The 18,093-nt window shown below is 51.0% G+C and overlaps 1 protein-coding gene across 1 annotated transcript in view; it reads left to right on the top strand.

The window, feature by feature from the left end:
• LOC105479730 (phospholipase B1) overlaps positions 1–18,093 on the top strand; it is a 149,822-nt gene that overhangs the window by 40,668 nt on the left and 91,061 nt on the right. Inside the window, 8 exon segments of the mRNA XM_071076106.1 lie at positions 2,668–2,730; positions 3,448–3,527; positions 4,957–5,032; positions 6,249–6,353; positions 7,807–7,863; positions 13,387–13,458; positions 14,532–14,606; positions 17,449–17,512. Of these exon segments, the coding sequence (XP_070932207.1) occupies positions 2,668–2,730; positions 3,448–3,527; positions 4,957–5,032; positions 6,249–6,353; positions 7,807–7,863; positions 13,387–13,458; positions 14,532–14,606; positions 17,449–17,512 (592 nt within the window).

The raw sequence follows: 18,093 nt of genomic DNA on the forward strand, positions 1-18,093 counted from the left end.
AAGCTCTCCCTTGGTGATTGTGAAAATGTGCTCTGTAGATGGCCAGGCATGGTGGCTCATGCCTGTAATCTCAGAACTTTGGGAGGCCAAGGCAGGTGGATCAATTGAGGTTAGGAGTTCGAGACCAGCCTGGCCAACGTGGTGAAACCCTGTCTCTACCAAAAATACAAAAATTAGCTGGGTGTGGTGGCGCATGCCTGTAGTCCCAGCTACTAGGGAGGCTGAGACAGGAGAATCACTTGAACCCAGGAAGTGGAGGCTGCAGTGAGCTGAGATCATGCCACTGCACTCCAGCCTGAGCAACAGAGTGAGACTCTGTCTTTAAAAAAAAAAAAAAAAAAAAAGCTCTGTAGAGACCCAGGGGCCACTGGAGATCCTTCCGTGGGCAAATGCTGAGGAAGTGGGCACTGGCTGCCACCTGACCTTACAGAGCAGGTGTCAAGGTTTTCCTAAAAGTTCCCACAAGAAAAACATGTTTTACCATTAAGAGGAAATGTTGAGCTACTGTCCTGCCCCAACTTAGGACCTGGAATTCTCTTCCCCTGTAGAGACCTTTGGGCTCCTTTAATGGGAAATAAATAAGGGCCTGTGTCCAGTTGTTCTTCAGGAGTTTCTTATGACCAAAGTCAGAGCGTCGAGTCAGGAATTATCCATTAGGTGTGACAATGGCTCTGAAGGCAGGTGCTTTGGAGGTGAATGATAACCTGGCTCACAGCAGTGACCTGAGGATGCTTTTTGTGTCTGGACACTTGCTTGCTGCTCTCTAGTTAAATTTAGCTTTATTCATGAGTAAGATTTTAAAAATCAGAGGAAAATGGAAAAAGAGCTGATGACAAGAAAGCAGACACATTTATCCCTTGCAAATGTCTCTAACTACAGGTGGCAGCATTTTGGAGGGTACACTGCTGTGGGAGTCAAGAAACCTAAACGTGTTTCTAGTTTTTGACTGAGTAATCCCATTCCTTGGTATAAACCCCGAGAAAATAATTTATTAGAAAGAGTTAAGTTGGGTCTCAGGCACATGTTTGATAATAGACGTTCTTCCAAACCAGGGGGCAAATGATACAAATGGAAATGTACCAGTTCATTTGAAGAAATCAGCTTTTTCCTGACTTTGGGTTCCAGGAATTTATTATGTGTGACCTTATAGAGAAGGGACATCTTATAGGAGCATAATGTGTTCTACTGAGAAACGGGGACAGCTGGTGTCCTGAGCGACAACCATGCAGTGCCTGGAATGACTGGGTGGGCCCCGGTTCCCTCTGCAGCTGCGAGCAAACACCTTGACCAGGGGTTTCTACAGCAAGAGTCACACTCTAGGGAGGGCCACGCAGGGTCCCCCGCCTCTCCAGGGACAGTGGATATGGTACAGATGGGCAGCGAGGGTGCCTCTAGACACAGTTCCCCCCGGGGTTTTCAGGAAAGCGAGGGTGATGTTTGATGTCACGGTCAGGGAGTGGCTCACTTAGGAGAAAACTAGACAGAAGGCGTTATGGTAACAGACCTGCTGAACTGGCCTCCCGGAAGCCAGCCTCACACCGAAACAGAGACAGCCGGTGAAGGGGCAGAGAGACAGGGACACTGCACTTCCTCCTGTGCGGTGCCAGCCCGGGTGATTGACAGCTGTCTCCAGAGTCACTGCCTGTGTCCCCTCCGGGAAACAGAACAGCTCCTTGGCCTTCCGTGTCTTCCTGTCTGAGCCAAGTTGCCTTAAGGGACAGCCAGTCTGCAGGCAGCTAGGAGTTTGTCTTGTGATTTTTATTATTTTTCACATTGAAAAGGTAAAGCAGGTGTGAGCCACTGTACCCAGCCTGTAATCCCAGCGCTTTGGGAGGCTGAGGTAGATGAATCGTTTGAGATCAGAAGTTTGAGACCAGCCTGGCCAACGTGGTGAAACCCTGTCTCTACTAAAAATACAAAAGCTAGCTGGGCATGGTGGTGGGCACCTGTAATCCCAGCTACTCAGGAGGTGGAGGTTGCACTGAGCCGAGATCACACCACTGCACTCCAACCTGGGCAAAAGAGCGAGACTCCATCTCAAAAAAAAAAAAAAAAAAATGGTAAAGCAGGTCCATTTTTGAGGTGCTTCATTTGCTGATTTTCATTACCTGCAGGAAGGGGAGCGGTATGTGTGTTGGGTGGGTGGGAGATGTCTTTAACTCTTTCTCTAGGAACCCTTATCTTAGAGCAAGCACGGCAAGAGAAAGACTGATAAAATAGGACCACGTAAAGGTTCCGAGGCCCCTCTGGGGCCTTAAATACAGAGTTAATTGTATTTCCCTGTTGGACCTGATTTTCTTCAGGAAAAAGCGATTCCTCAAGTCTTTGGGAGTAAGTCTCCCGTCCCTCAGTGTGAGCTTCAGAATCACACCAGGTATTTCTGATCTTGCTCTGACTTTGAGTCTACCCTTTCCTGGTGGAACTTGTCAGCTAGGGGGAGTTCGGTTTTCCATGGTGGATGATGGGTTGGGGAGAAAACGGATGACAAAAGGAAGACAAAACTAGGAAGCTCTGGGAACTCTTATCTTCGTTTGTGGAATGCCAGGTCTAGATGGGACCTTTGCCCGTGGTCTTGCCTGGCAGGGATGGGCCTGTCGTGAGTCTGGGTGGCCTCACCTCGTGGTCCTCCTGCAGGCACCCTCACTCAGCACGGTTCTCCTCTCACAGAACGGGCGTGTGGCGGGCAGCATGGACGAGCTGATGGGGGTGCTGGACTACCTGCAGCAGGAGGTGAGGCCGTGGGCCCAGGGCTCCCCTGAGGGCGGTGGGGCCTGTTTACCCTCATATGGCCTCCACCAGGGTGGGGAAATGGACTCCTGTGAGGGGGACTGGGACCCTTGGGAAAGGGGAAACTTTAGAGGACCCCATCTTCTCATCCTTTCAAATGAGAACATGGGCCAGGAGAGCGCACTCCATTCCTGCAAAGGAAACTTCTGAGAGAAACTCGACTCTTCCTTGAGTCCTCGGTGGCCCTGCTCTGCCCTAAGGCCACTCTCTAGCTGAGTCTGGGGCAAGGACGAGATGGAGGGGCCTGAGGACCTTCAAGACCTTTCTGCTCAGTGACTGTGACGCTGCTGCAGGGTCTGAGAATCGGCTGGGGGTTGCTGTGGCTCTGCCTTCTGCTTTGCTCCTCTGGAGGGCAGCTTTCCGCTGGAGGGGGCTGCAGGCCCATAGCCCCAGTGGTCTCGCTGCCCCGTGGACACTGGTGGGAGACTCCCCACCCACCGTGAGGGACAGAGAGTCCTGTTTCTGGATGGCACAGATGCAGGGCTGGCAGCGCGGACTGACCCCGACCAAACATCTCCCAAAGGATCATGCCAAGTTAATCAAGGGGAGGCCCATCACACTCAGCCACACCCCAGATGGGGCCCAAGCAGGAGTTCCAGAAAGCCCAGCAGTCATGGCGACTTGGCAAATACTCACGTTCCTCTCTCTGTGTCCTCCTAGGTCCCCAGAGTGTTTGTAAACCTGGTGGACCTCTCTGAGGTTGCAGGGGTCTCTCGTCGGTATCCAGGCACTTGGCTCAGGTAAAAGGGGAAGGGGAATGAGACGTGCATCTGTGACACGGCTGTCACGTGTGTGTCCTGTGGGGGCCCTTCATGTGCCTTAATCTATGAGGGACCCTAAAGAACAGAGGCCAAGGGAGGCTGAGAAACACGTGCAAGCTGACACCCGAGCGAGTGGCAGAGTCGGGGTGGGGCGGGCCCCCTGCCAAGCATTGTTTTGGGGACTGAGTCAAAGAATAAAATACTCGGTCTGGTTGATGTCGTGCCAGAGGCTCTCCTCCGTGCCAGAGTGATTTGAGAGTTCGCCTTGGCAAAACATTCATAAGCTAAGAAGTGTTACTTCTGGAAATTGGATAGAAAAACGTAGCCTAAATGTAGTTTAACTTAACAGAACTTGATTCCTATATATTTCTGAAAATGTTCATAGACTTTAAACTTTTTGGAGCCAAATCCTAAAAATTTTGGCTCTGGACCTAGAAAAGAAGTTCGTGTAGAAAAAGTCAGGGCAAGGGTGGTGGAGAAAAGGGTGCTGGAAAGGAGAGAAGGGGGTACCGAGGGGAAGGAGGGCTCTGAAGAGGACGCAAGACAGAGAAGGTACAGGGGAGGGAAAGGAGAATGGGATGTGGGTGTCGGGTGTGAAGAGCAATGAAGGGAGAGGAGGAAGACTGAGAGATGAAGAGGGAGAAAAAGCTTCCCTCTATCCCATACTTATCCACTAGGAAGAGCTTTTCTCCATCCCATATCCACCCCCCAGGAAAAGCTTCCCTCTATCCCATAGCCACCTCCCAGGGAGAGCTTCCCTCCATCCCATACCCACTCCCTAACCCATACCCACCCCCCAGGGAGATTCCCTCCATCCCATACCTACCCCCCAGGGAGAGCTTCCCTCCGTCCCATAGCCACCCCCAACCCATCCCCATCCCCCAGGGAGATTCCCTCCATCCCATAGCCACCCCCTAACCCATACCCACCCCCCAGGGAGAGCTTCCCTCCATCCCATACCCACCCCCCAACCCATACCTTACCCCCAGGGAGATTCCCTCCATCCCATAGCCACCCCCCAGGGAGAGCCTCCCTCCATCCCATACCTACCTCCCAGGGAGATTCCCTCCATCCCATACCTACCTCCCAGGGAGAGCTTCCCTCCATCCCATACCCACCCCCAAATCCATACCCACTCCCCAGGGAGAGCTTCCCTCCATCCCATACCCACCCCCAAATCCATACCCACTCCCCAGGGAGAGCTTCCCTCTATCCCATACCCACCCCCCAGGAAGGGACCACCCACCCTCTGTTCTTCCCAACATTTGTGTCCTCTAAGACTTAAGCTTCTTCGTCCCTACTCCTTAAGCAACTCCTAGGCCCCTTCTTCCATAACAGGCAGCCTGGATGCACCCCCTTCCCCCACACTGCCTCCCCTCTCCCATTCCTGGTGTGTTTCAACCTGCAGCCCTGCGCCAGAGCCCTGCAACTGCTCAGAGGAGACCTCCAGGCTGGCCAAGGTGGTGATGCAGTGGTCTTATCAGGTGAGCCCACCCTGGGAGCCCGGGCTGCTGGCTTACAGGGGTGGGGTGGTTGCCAAGGAGAACGGGACAATTAGTTGAGTTTGCTCATGTTAGGACATCTCCAGCTGAATTCAGGACTAAGTCAGGAGCAAAGAGAGCTGCTCTTGCTTCACGTTGTGGTGGTGATTTCGGGATTCCTGCGTGTAAAATGGGGGCTACAGTACTGGTAGGGGTGCGAGTAGGGGGACAGTGGGGGCACTTTAGGCAAAAGGTAGTGAGGAACTTCAAAGATTCATTCTGGAATGCTTTTGGTCATCAGTGCCACTTGTAGTACCACATCTGGAGCGGGTGAACTGGTTCTGCCCAGTGTGTCTGTCCCCAGCCTACAGCCCAAAGGCAAACCAGGGCTCCTGAAGATGCACATTCCAGTTCACAGAAGAGACCTCAAGAGAGGGTGAAGGGGTTAGGCGTGGTGGCTCACACCTGTAATCCCAGCACTGTGGGAGGCTGAGGCGGGCAGATCACTTGAGGTCAGGAGTTCAAGACCAGCCTGGGCAACATGGTGAAACCTCGTCTCTACTAAAAATACAAACATTAGCTAGGCATGGTAGCATGCACCTATAGTCTCAGCTACTCGGGAGGCCGAGGCAAGAGAAGTCACTTGAGCTTGGGAGGTGGAAGTTGCAGTGAGCCGAGATCGCACCACTGCACTGCAGCCTGGGCAAGAGAGCGAAACTCTGTCAAATAAATAAATAAGGGTGAAGGGCTTAATGAAGGCCATCATCCCTCTTAGCAAACAGCACAAAGCACAGTTTCTGTTAGCATGTGTTAACATGATGAATTTTTATTTGAAGTTGCATGGCACCTCTCTCGCTCTGGAAATGACAACATGTTTTGAGTGGTTAAGGCCCCTGCCTCTACCAAACTTAGCTCTTGAAGAGAGCAGGGGGCCCCACCATACGCTGGGCTGTCTTGTCATTCCTAAGCTTCCAGAGAATATATTTTAGGTCTGTCTCTGGTATTACCTAATGCTGGCACTTCAGAGACAAATGAAAACTCAGCTGAGCTATCAAAGAGCCCTGAAGGGTGAGACAAGAGGGAGCTTCAGAATAGCACTTGAGAACAACGCGAGGGGCAGATTCTGTCCCAGGGCTGCTGAGAATGATCTGGTCAGGGCTGGGGCTGGCTCTGCTTTGCTCATGTTCCTGGATGGTCACCTCTCTGCTCCCTTCTCCAGGAAGCCTGGAACAGCCTCCTGGCCTCCAGCAGGTACAGTGAGCAGGAGTCCTTCACGGTGGTTTTCCAGCCTTTCTTCTATGAAACCACCCCGTCTCTACCCTCGGTAAGTGGGGGCTGCATGGCGTATCGAGAGGGTAGTTGGGGCCAGGCGTGGTGGCTCACTCCTGTAATCCCAGCACTTTGGGAGGCCGAGGTGGGTGGATCACCTGAGGTCGGGAGTTTGAGAGCAACCTGGCCAACGTGGTGAAACCCCGTCTCTACTAAAAATACAAAAATTAGCCAGGCATGATGGTGAGTGCCTGTAATCTCAGCTACTTGGGAGGCTGAGGCATGAGAATTGCTTGAACTCAGGAAGCGGAGGCTGCAATGAGCTGAGATTCTGCCACTGTACTCCAGCCTGGGCAACAGAACGAGACTCAGTCTAAAAAAAAAACAAAAAAAAAAAACAAAAAAAAAACTGTGAAGAGTGTGGTGGGGAGAAGGCCTGGGCCATACATCTGTTCCTGCCCCCTCTCCCACCCTTACCCCAACAAGCCTCAGCCCAGTTCAGCTTTCCTGAACTCAGGATGCATAGTCTTAGGGGAAATACCCCAATATTCTCTTATACTTTCCTGTACAATTTCCTCACAGGGTTGAACAGCCCACATGAGACGGGCTGTTAGAGGCAGGGCAGCCCAGGGTAGCCCAGGGTGAATGGCCTAGCTTCCCCTTCTGGCTCTGGGGTGGCTGGCTGTGTGACCTTAGACAAGGTGTTGAACTCTGTTCTGTAAAATCAGGGCTGTTTAGTAACATGTCCTCCCTCTCGGTGGCCATCAGGGCCACATGAGTTAATACTTAGGGGGACGCAGAGTGGCGTCTGGTGCTGGGGAAACACTCGTACCTCTTGGCCATCGTGCTTATTCTGAAGAGAATCTCCAGGGATTCCAGCTCTTGTCCCTCCTGCTGCACGTTCCTCTCCATCCATCTCTGGAAGGGAGGGGAATCTGAGTTGCCCTTACCCCCTCCCCCAGATCACTGGGCAAGGGGCCACCCAGACCATGTGGCACGTGGTCCACACTTGCTGACCGAGGTCTCTGCAGCCTCTGGGGCCTCAGTCCTGTGTCTGGGGACAGTCCCTTCCTCCAGGCTTCTGGCTCCTGCCTGTTGGAATCCTTGTGCCATCTCCATGCCATAAACAGTGTTTAAAGTGATGGTTTAAGAGGATGAGGAGAAATACTAGCTCACATTCCCTTCCTTCATCCTTCTACTCAGATCACACCTGAATCATTTCCCTGCCACCCCCTCCTTCCACTATTTAGTTCAGTGACACAGAACCCCATGATGACATGGAGCTGCCTGATGTGCCACCTGCTCCTGCAGGCCCTGACCTCAGAGCCCTGACCCCCGTCAGTGGTCCCATAAGTGCCCCTGTTATTGATGAGAGGAGGGGCTGAGAGAAAGGGCCTGGACAGATCAGGGCACCCCAACTCTACACCAGAGAGGCTTCAAAGTGTGCAGCAGGTCCGCTGCATTCCTGGGGAGACACAAGGTCCCGCTGTCAATTGGTTCTCTTTCAGGAGGACCCCCCACTCCAGGATTCTACCACACTGGCCTGGCATCTCTGGAATAGGATGGTGAGTAGATGGGCCTGGGGTGGGACCCACAGAGGAGGGGCAGGGTCTCCACCACCACTGAGCCCACCGTGCTGAGGAGGGGCCCCAGGGCGCCCCAGGATCCCAGGACAATGGTTCTGGGCCACCAGGGATGCTTCTCTCTCCTGGTGACGCCCTCTCTGACTGACTGAGAGTTTGCCTCGCCACACGTACTGGGCTGCAGCCAGGCCAGGGAGCAGCAGCGGTCTCACCGGAGCCTCAGCCCTGCTTTCCCAGAGGCGGGGCCGTTTCTCAGGGTCTGTGTGAAAGACCTGCTTGAGTCTAACACTGGGGAGTGTGCTCCCCTCACCATTGCTGTTCAGCCTGCCCTCGCACTTAGTCAGTGTGCGGTTGTCAAGGCCCAGGGTGGTGCCTGGGACAAGCATGGACTTCAGTGTGATGAAGGCCTGGGTTGGAATGCTAAGCCCACCACTCGAAAGCTCTGTGAACTCAGGTCTCAATGCTCGTTCTGCAAAATCCAGGTCAGTCCCTGGCCCAACATGTCTAGCGCGCAGCTCGCTCCTGGCCTGTAGTAAGCACTCCCCATGGGTTGGCCTTTTTACTGTAACTGTAACAGGATTTCCCCAGATTCCAAAGGCCCCCTCCAGGGATATCTGGGATTAGTCAGGGGATGGAATGTGACGTCAAGGCTTTGAACCTTTTCAGGGCATCAGACGGAGACCTGATTTTGCCATTTATTTTCTTCTCACCCAAGCTGCCTTATTTTTAGAATTCTAGTGACAGAAATTCATTGTTCTTTTTTTGTGGATCCATCTCTACAACTGACATAGTGTGTTGAGTACCAGGGACAGCTGCATTTCAGCACACGTGAGCCAGTGTGAAACAGAGTGCAGGGAGGGAAGGGGCACAGCCACCGACAGTCCCAGACACTGGAAACATACTGTCCTTTGAAGAAGGCATTTGAGTTCTCTGAACAGGGACGTTTGTCAGTGTGCCTGGCACTTGCAGGGAATACGTCCCCAGAAATCCACTTTGCTGCTGATCTCCCATGATGGGCAGAGAAGAGGAATCTGGCCCCTCCAGCAGGGACTGCTCTCCCAAGTCCTCTCTCAGGGAGAGCAGGGCTGATGATCCCACCTCAGCCAAACCTCTCCCCTCCTGCCATCTTTCTCCCAACCAACAAAAGGACACCTGTGACATGGCCTGCCCTTGGAGGTGCCATACCACCTTGTACCCTGCCCTTGTACCCTCCATGGTTCCAAGAAGGACACAAGAGACCCACCAAATGTGGCTTCTGTCCTCACCAGGCTTCAGGTGTAGCTGGGAAGGGCCCGACAGCCCAGAGGAACAAGAGTCAACAGGGACTTAGCCAGCAGTGATGTGCTGGGCCATGCACCAGGAAGCAATGTGAAGGATGAGGCCAGGAGAGCCCATGAAGAGGCAATTTGAATGGGCTTTGTGAAATGTGTTGGAGGAGGTCAGGGAGGGCGTTCCCAGGCAAAGGGACCTTTGTGAGCAAAGGGCATGGAGAGAAGAATGCGTCAGATGCAGCAGCAAGGGCAGGAAGAGGCCTGTCTGATAAGAGAAGGGATACGGAGATAATAAGGCTCCGAGCATGAACGGAGCCCTTGAGCACCAGACAGAGAAGCTGGAGAGAGCAGGTCCAGGGAGGGGCTGGATTCCTATCGCTTTCTCCCTTCATTATGCTATTTGTCCTTGATGTTGGTGGCAATAGCAATCATAACCACCTTTACAGAGCTGCTGGGTGATGGTCCCGTGCATACAAATAAGGTACACCCCACGTACGGTCTCTTAAAACTACTTGAGGGTCAGGATGAGCACGTACACAGGAATGGAAGGTCTCACCCTCAAGGCCAAAGGCCTGTGACACAGAGAGTGTCACAAGGGCTTAGAAGAGGAGGAGGATGTGGCTTTCCTGGGTAAGCAGTGACCTCCCTCTCTCCACACCCATACGACAAATCCAGTTTCCCAGTGCAAACCAGAGGTTCCTGCGGCCTTAGCCAGCAGGGACATGGGGAGCGGGGAGAGACAGGATCAGAGGGGGTTCCCCCAAGCATCCCCAGTCCCTAGTTTCCTCACAAGCAAAATGCCAGACCATCCCACAGTTCCCAGGTCCAGCACAGCTGCTGGAACACATCAGAAGCTCCTGCAGACCCAAATTCAGCCATGAGAAGCAACGAGTGTCACAGGTTAGGGCAAAGGGCCCTGGACGGGAGCCAGAAAACCTGGGCTGTGGTTTCAGTCCCACTTTCGGTGGTTTCTTGAGGCAAGTCACATGGTCTTTCGGGGTGTCCATTTTCTCTACCTGCCAAAAAGGTCTAAACACCCTTAGCCAGCACCTGAGGGCTTGTGAAGATACAGGAGGGCACTGGGCTCCTCCTACCCTTGGTTTCGCTAATTGCGACCTCCAGGTGCAGGGAGGGCAGGAGTCTCTGCCACCACATCTATGATTCTTTGCTGGGCTGGACTGGGACACCGAGGTGGAAAGCAGGTGTGCCTGTTCTGTGTCCACCCTCACAGACACACACAGTCCAGGTGAGGGCTGCCCTCTGTGTGGGGAGCAGAGAGGGACCGGCAGAATCCCATCATCACAGGGAGTCCAGGTCCACCACTCTGTCCTCAACCACCCCTGGACACAACTGTGGGGAAGGAGAGGAGCTCTCAGCTCTGCAGCCTACAAAGCCACATCAGCACGTCAGCATCCTCCCTCCCTCCCTCATCCTCCAAGCCCTAGCATAGGTGAGCTTTGAGGACCAGCAAAGGAAAAGTTCCACACACCAGCGTGGGAGGTGGCAGCAGCCCCATCTAAACGTGCCTGGAACGTCCTGGCTGAGTGAGGCCTCCAGGCTGAAGCTTGTACCGATGCCAAGCCGAGGAGGATTTTGTGTCTGGGACACGGTTTGTTCCCTAGGCCCTTTCTGCTGCTGCCTCAATAATTTCTGGTAATTCTTGTACATCGGTCGTTTTGAAGGGACCCACCTTTAGGGAACTGATAGGGCCCTTTCCGCAGTCACTGACCCCACCTTATGCCAAGTCAACACCAGGGGCCCAAGCCATGGGCAGAATAAGGAACTTGGGGATTGCTCACAGCCCAGGGAGGATTCTGCTGCTCAGAGGGAATTTTCAAGGTCATTGCCCTCACCCCTCCGACACTGCAGTTCATTCCTTGGTGGCAGGGAAGCCATGCTGGTGAGGTGTGCAGAGTGGAGTGGAAGCCCAGACCGGCCCCAGTTGTCCCTGGAGTAGATAGCAGCGCACGTGCGTTTATGGGCCTCACAGCGTGGCAGGAGAAAGAGGCACATACAAGAAATTATTTGAAGTAACTGTGTCGTTTCCATCCTCTCTGGGGATGCAGGAGAAGAAAGGGTCAGAGTCAGTGTAAAGGGAATGAATGGAAGCAAGGAGGATGGAGGAGACTCCTAAAGAGAGATTTAGGACAAAGTTCTCAACAGAAATGGGCTTCTTGGGAAAACCTATGAATTTTCCTTCTTTGAGGCCCTTTAAAAAAAATAGTCTCTGCTGTATCCACTTTATCAGAATCATTTAGATATGGCTCTTTCAAGGTTTCTTTCCAGATTCCATTATGGATTAAATTCTTGGAAGATGGGGGAAAGGTGGGTGTGGTGGCTCATGCTTGTAGTCCCAGCACTTTGGGAGTCCGAGGCAGGAGGAATGTTTAAGCCCAGGAGTTTGAGACCAGCCTGGGCAATGTGACAAAACCCTGCCTCTACTACAATATGAGAAATTAGCGGGGCATGGTGGCACACGCCTATAGTCCCAGCTATTCAGGAAGCTGAGGTGGGAGAATCACCAGAACCCGGGAAGTCGAGGCTGCAATGAACTGTGATCACACCACTGAACTCCAGTCTGAGCAATGAGAGTGAGACCCTGTCTCAAAAAAGAAAGAAAAAAAAAAATGGGGAAGAGAAGGTGGCAAGACAGATCAACACTTGGCCCTCACCCAGGCCTGCTCAGTACTTCCTTTGACAGCCGCCTTGAATGTTCAAGGTGGGTCCTTGTTTCTAGGAGCGACCACCATCAGAATGAAACAGAAAGGAGCATGGAGTCTATTTCCTCCCCTAGGCCATGAGTTAGAGAGTTGCCACTCCTTTTCCAAATGTTCAGCTAATTATACCTTCTTATCTGATTCTCCTTCAGTCTGGCTGAAGAGCCAATTCCACTAAGGGTAAAATTATTTTCTTGTTTCTTGTTTCTTGTTTACTGGGGCACAGATGCTGGGGTAAGATACCGCTGCGGAATCTGAAATCCTGAACCGAGCCAGACAGGCTGCCTCATCCAGTAGCTTCTCACATCCCTTGGCAGAGTCATTGGAAGGGGAAGTGAGGGCCAGAGGTACCAGCAGAGCCCAGCAGCTGTGGGCAGCCAGAGGACAGGAAAACAGGTTCTCAAACAGTAGGAAATAGCACGTGCAGAAGAAAATCTGCAATCCCTCTAAGCCTTTTCTTTTTAAGTGTTTATGTATGTATAATGAACATTTTAAAATAACAAAAAAACTTAAAAAAAAAAATCCCTCCCTCCTCTAATTCTTCAATGGCCTTCACTTTCCTATGTCTAATGCTTTTACTAAGTTGATAATCTGCTGGTTTCTCCTGCTGTTATACCATAAATATTTTATCTGTGTTATTAGATGTCATTGGATGGCCTTTGTGGTTGTCATTTAAGTAGCTGCCTATTTCAGAGCGGATACCACACCACCCGCTCCTGGATCACTAGATACTCTAGCGGTATGTGAGCGCTGGCTGTGCTGTGTTCCACGTCACTGCATTTGTGACCCCGTGAAAGACATGAGACTTGACCCAGGCCCCATAACTTGCTTCACTCAGAGCTGTGGAAGCAGTTCTCAGGGAATGGAGGGTTTCCATTCTCTACTGTGCACAGATTTACCTACGTTTGGGTTGTGGACACAGGCTGCCGGCAGGACTTGGGAAAGAAGACATGCTTTATGCAAAAGCGATGCATTTGCCCTTCCTTCCCATACCGGCTCTCCTCTCTAAGGGAACTTGAATCCGTGAGCCAGAAAGTAGCTGGGCAGCAAGGAGGGGACAAGAACCCAAGCTGGATAACCGGCCCCCACGTGATCAGAAAGCTGCGTGACCCATCGCGAGATGTTTGGATGGATTCAGGATACCAGTGTTGGAGTCCCAGCTCTGCACTGGCTGGCTGGGCCCCACCTCAACCTCTGTTGTGCAGCTTCTCCTTCTAGGAGAGGTAGACTAGGAAGTCCCTTCAATATATATATATATCAAACAAAAGCTTCCTCTCATTCTGTGGTTCTCAAACTCGGGTGTGCATCAGAATCACCTGGAGAGCTGCCCCAGGGACAGACTGCTGCCCCAGCCCCGGAGTCTCAGACTCAGTCGGTTGGGGCTGGGGGCTGGACACGTGCATTTCTAATGCGTTCCCTGGTGCTGCTGCTGGACTAATACGTCTTTCTCACTGGTGGCTTGGCAGGCTGCTACCTGCACAAAACTTCCCTGTTCTAAAGCCCACGTTCCTTTCTAGATGGAGCCAGCAGGAGAGAAAGATGAGCCACTGAGTGCAAAACACAGGAGGCCAATGAAGTGTCCCTCTCAGGTAGGAGGGACTGGGCAGGGGAGGGACTCTTATTGAATTGAGGGTGCAGGGTGGGTGGCCAAGTGGGCTTTGCTGTGACGTGGGTCTTACCTGAGATAAGAGTCCTGGCTCTGTTCTTCTGGGGCCTGCACACAGTTTTGCATACATAGCAGGCCTGATGTTTACAGCTGTGGGCCACGAGAGCTGTTTCAGCAAAACAGCAGCCCCCTCCATGCCTGTGGAAGGCATAGGAACAAGGCCACAGCTCACCTGGCCCCAAATGCTGCCCCCACGTATCTCCTCTGGGTCCTGGCCCTCTACCTCAGATGCTGTTTCCAGACCTTCCTCTACCTCAGAGTGGCAAAGAAGGGAGGGATGGTGAGTATCTAGGTGCCTGAAAGGCAGATCATTTTGACTACATCTTAAATATGTGTCTAGTATGTAGTAGGCTTATAATTAATGTTTCCAAATAAGTGGATGACCAAATAACTGGACATAAATGAATGAGATTTTTTTTTTTTTTTGAGATGGAGTCTCGCCCTGTTGCCAGGCTGGAGTGCAGTGGCACAATCTCGGCTCACTGCAACCTCCGCCTCCCGGGTTCAAGCGATTCTCCTGCCTCAGCCTCCCAAGTAGCTGGGACTACAGGCACGTGCCACCACGCCAGGCTAATTTTTTTGTATTTTTAGTCTATCATTTAATGCTAGTCAGGTATTTGGCTTTCTTGATGAATTGGTAAGTTTTTTGTTACTATGCAATAAGAAGTATACCATTCACTTTGTTTCCCTTTTTGCTTTGGCTGCCAAGAAGCTTAAAATTAGATTCCCTTCTCATCAAAATATATGTACTTAGCCTGGTAGCATGAACCCCCAGGGTAAAGAGCAAGAGAGACTGGCTGTCACAAATGGGAAATGTCAGCGCATTCATGAGTCCTTCAGGGACCAGAGAGAAGAGCCAGAGAATGGTTTGGTCCTCATTGGAAACATGATGTCAATGTTCCCAGTTGGCCAAAAGCATCACTGGATGCTCAAGCCTGATAATTAAGGGATGCAGACTTCTGGGTCGCAATTCCAATATGTCACCTTTCCCTGCAGGAGAGCCCCTATCTGTTCAGCTACAGGAACAGCAACTACCTGACCAGACTGCAGAAACCCCGAGACAAGCTTGAGGTAAGGAAAGGGTTTTTGTAATTGACAAACATGCAAATGAATCCGGGGCTGCGCTCCTTGCTGAATCTTTGGAATCTTCCACGTGGTTCTTTTTTTTCTCTCTCTTTTGAGATGGAGTCCTGCTCTGTTGCCCAGGCTGGGGTTCAGTGGCGCCATCTCGGCTCAATGCAACCTCCACCTCCTGGGTTCAAGCAGTTCTCCTGCCTCAGTCTCCTGAGTAGCTGGGGCTACGGGTGCGCACCACCACGCCTGGCTAATTTTTGTATTTTTTTAGTAGAGACGGGGTTTCGCTGTGTTAGCCAGGCTGATCTTGAAATCCTGACCTCAAGCAATCTGCCTGCCTCAGCCTCCCAAAGTGCTGAGATTACAGATGCGAGCACTGCACCCGGCCTGGATTTTTTTTGAAGCAGATCAACTGGCCAGATTTGCAACCTCAATACAATTTTTTTTTTTTTTTTGGCGGGTAGGAGGGGACAGAGTCTCGCTGTGTCACCCAGGCTGGAGTGCAATGGTGTGATCTCAGCTCACTGCAACCTTAGCCTCCTGGGTTCAAGCGATTCTCCTGCCTCAGCCTCCTGAGTAGCTGGGATTATAGGCGTGTGCCACCACACCTGGCTAATTTTTTGTATTTTTAGCAGAGATGGGGTTTCACCATGTTGGCCAGGCTGGTCTCGAACTCCTGACCTCATGATCCACCCACCTCAACCTCCCAAAGTGCTGAGATTACAGATGTGAGCCACTGTACCCAGCCATTCCATGTGGTTCTTAACGTCAGGAAACTCCCGCTGCCTCTAGGCATATGGAGGGCTGCCGTAGACAGCTGATGTTCAGTCAGGACAGGTTGGAGGAGGGAGAAGGATCCAGCATGTGGCCGTCCCCTGGGTGCCTAGAAGCAGGTCTCCCCCACAGTTTATCTTCAGAGCTGCCTCTGCAACCAGCATAGGGGTTTTTACAGAGAGTGTGTACTGCCCAGCACCTCCTGTTCCCAATCTGTTGTGATGTAAGACAGATTCTTCTGACCCTTCCCAAATCTCTGAAAAATTCTTCTAAAATCATCTGAGAACTTCATCTGAAGAGAAAATTAAGAAAGAGCAGAGATACGTGGTGAGGTCTGAACCCAGACAGTGTGGAACTCCAAAGCCCTTGAGTGGGTCCACATTGGTAGGGGGCCCCTGACAGGCACTCATGCCTTGATCACTGCTTTTCTCAGTAGTCTCCCCATGAGACTTCCCGTGGAGACTAGGCAGGGCACCCTGCACTCCTCTGGGAAAGCAAGGAACACTCAAGGGTTGATGTCTTCTTTCCCAGAGAAGGGGGGACTGAGGTGGGCTGAGACAAATTTGGTCCTAGTGACATCTTTCCCTCCCTATTTTATGGAAAAGGGTGAGATTTACTCCAAATAGTGGAGGCAGAGTTGATGGCCTGGGCTTCCACCCTGAGGGACACAGTGTGAGAGACTCGATTTATCAACTTGACTCACACTAACCAGTATAGCAATGAGGGTAAACCTGAGACGCAGCATGGCACAATGAGGTAAAGTAACCAGCTCTCGGTTCAAATCCAGACTCTTCCACTTATGGGCTCTGTGTCAATGAGCAAGATACTTAACCTCTCTGTGCTTTAGTTTTTTAACCTGGAAAATAATGACAGTAATAGCCCTACCTTGTGGAATTATTAATAAATTGTCATAAGTCAGTAAGTGTAAAGCACTTATAATAGAATCTAACATACATGAGTTCTATGTAAGTATTGCTATCATTATCATTGGATAAAAGCAGTGATACAATTCTTCAGGACACATTTATTAACTATCTGCTATATACCACTAGAATGCAAGCTCAGTGAGGCAGGAACTCAGGGTAGGCACCAATAACTATTTGTTGAATGAAAAAATGGATGGATAGGTGGATGGATGGATACCAGGTATGAGAGATTAAAATGTAAATAAAAAATAGGACTTGTCCCAAGGAACTCAGTCTGGTACAGAAATGGACAAGTCAACAGGCAATTATAGCACAATGGTACTATAATAGGTACGGTAATGCGTGTTTTCATGGGGTATTCTGGGAACACAGAGGAAGAGAAACTAACCTAGACAGGAGAAAGTTGAAGAAGGCTTTCCAAAGGATGCCCATGACCTCAGTCTTGAAGGGTGACTAAGGCTGAGGCAGATCGATGGGAGGGTGAGCAAATAGAAGGAAGGAAAGGGAAAGGGGAGAGGGTAACTACTTGGGCAAAGGCATGGATGCAGGGAAATATGGAGACTTAGGTCAAGGGCTGGTGGTTTAGAATGTTTAGTGGCCTCTTAGGCAATGCTAGGGAGATTGGACTTTTTGCTGAAGTTAATACAGAGTAGTAGTGTATTTGTTCAACTAACAAATATTTGTTGAGCATCCACTATGCCAGGCACTGTTCTAGGCTCTGGGGACACAATAATCAACAACACAGATAAAAATCCCTGCCTTCACTGAGAACTTGGGCAGAGGAGTGACACATCATATCACATTGAGAACAACCGCTCTGGATAGATTCAGAGGGTGAGGAGCAAGTCTGTGGGACAGATGGCCATGATACTGGTGAATCATTGCAATATCCTGGCAAGAAATAACAAAGGCCTGAACTTAGGTGGAGGCAGAGGCACTGGAGCAGAGGGAACAGATTTGGGAGCACTTGGAAAAGATGTGGACAATTGGATATGAGTGTTGAAGGAGAGGGAGAAATCTTAAAAGACATCAAAGTTTTACTTTATGTTAAATGATGTTTTCCAAAATAGAGGCCCCACTTACCCATTTCCAATTTAGCAAAATCCATTTTCCTTATTTCCCTGTGTGTCTCATTTCAGGTAAGAGAAGGAACAGAAATCAGATGTCCTGACAAGGACCCGTCCGATACGGTTCCCACCTCAGGTACACAGCTTGCACCCAGGGATTTTTAAATTCATTCGAGGCCTGAAATCATCCAAGTAAGGGCTTTCCACATAACCTGAAATACTCCCGAGTGGTTTCTCAGGGGCAGTGGAAATAACTCTATGTGTATTTGTAAGGCCATGCCTGTGTCTGATTATTCTTTAACTAAAATGTGATATCATTATCAGAAAGCATTTATTGAGCAGTAACCCTGTACCAGGCCATGTTCTGCAAAGAACCCAATGTTAGTTGTGTGAGTTGTCATGGTCCCTGCCTTGAAGCAGAAAGCAAAAGTAGCCAGTCTATAGTCCCTGTCTGAATCGCCTGCAGATTCACTCACACACAGAATGCACTCAAACACCACGCAGAGCAGGAAAGCACATCATCTTATGAACGTGCCATCTTCACTGCCTCTCAGTAGTTCTAAAATGTCTGTTGCTGGGTCATAAAATGGGATGTTCTAGGCAGTCATCAGCAACCTTCCCAAAGACGGTCTGCCTGAGGGCTGTACCTTTGCCTCCAGGCAAGGCAGCCTGGGGGTGATAGCTATGGGCCTGTAACCTTGGGAAGTCACAGCCATC

The sequence above is a fragment of the Macaca nemestrina genome, chromosome 13 (genome assembly GCF_043159975.1).
Source record: "Macaca nemestrina isolate mMacNem1 chromosome 13, mMacNem.hap1, whole genome shotgun sequence".
NCBI lineage: Eukaryota > Metazoa > Chordata > Mammalia > Primates > Cercopithecidae > Macaca > Macaca nemestrina.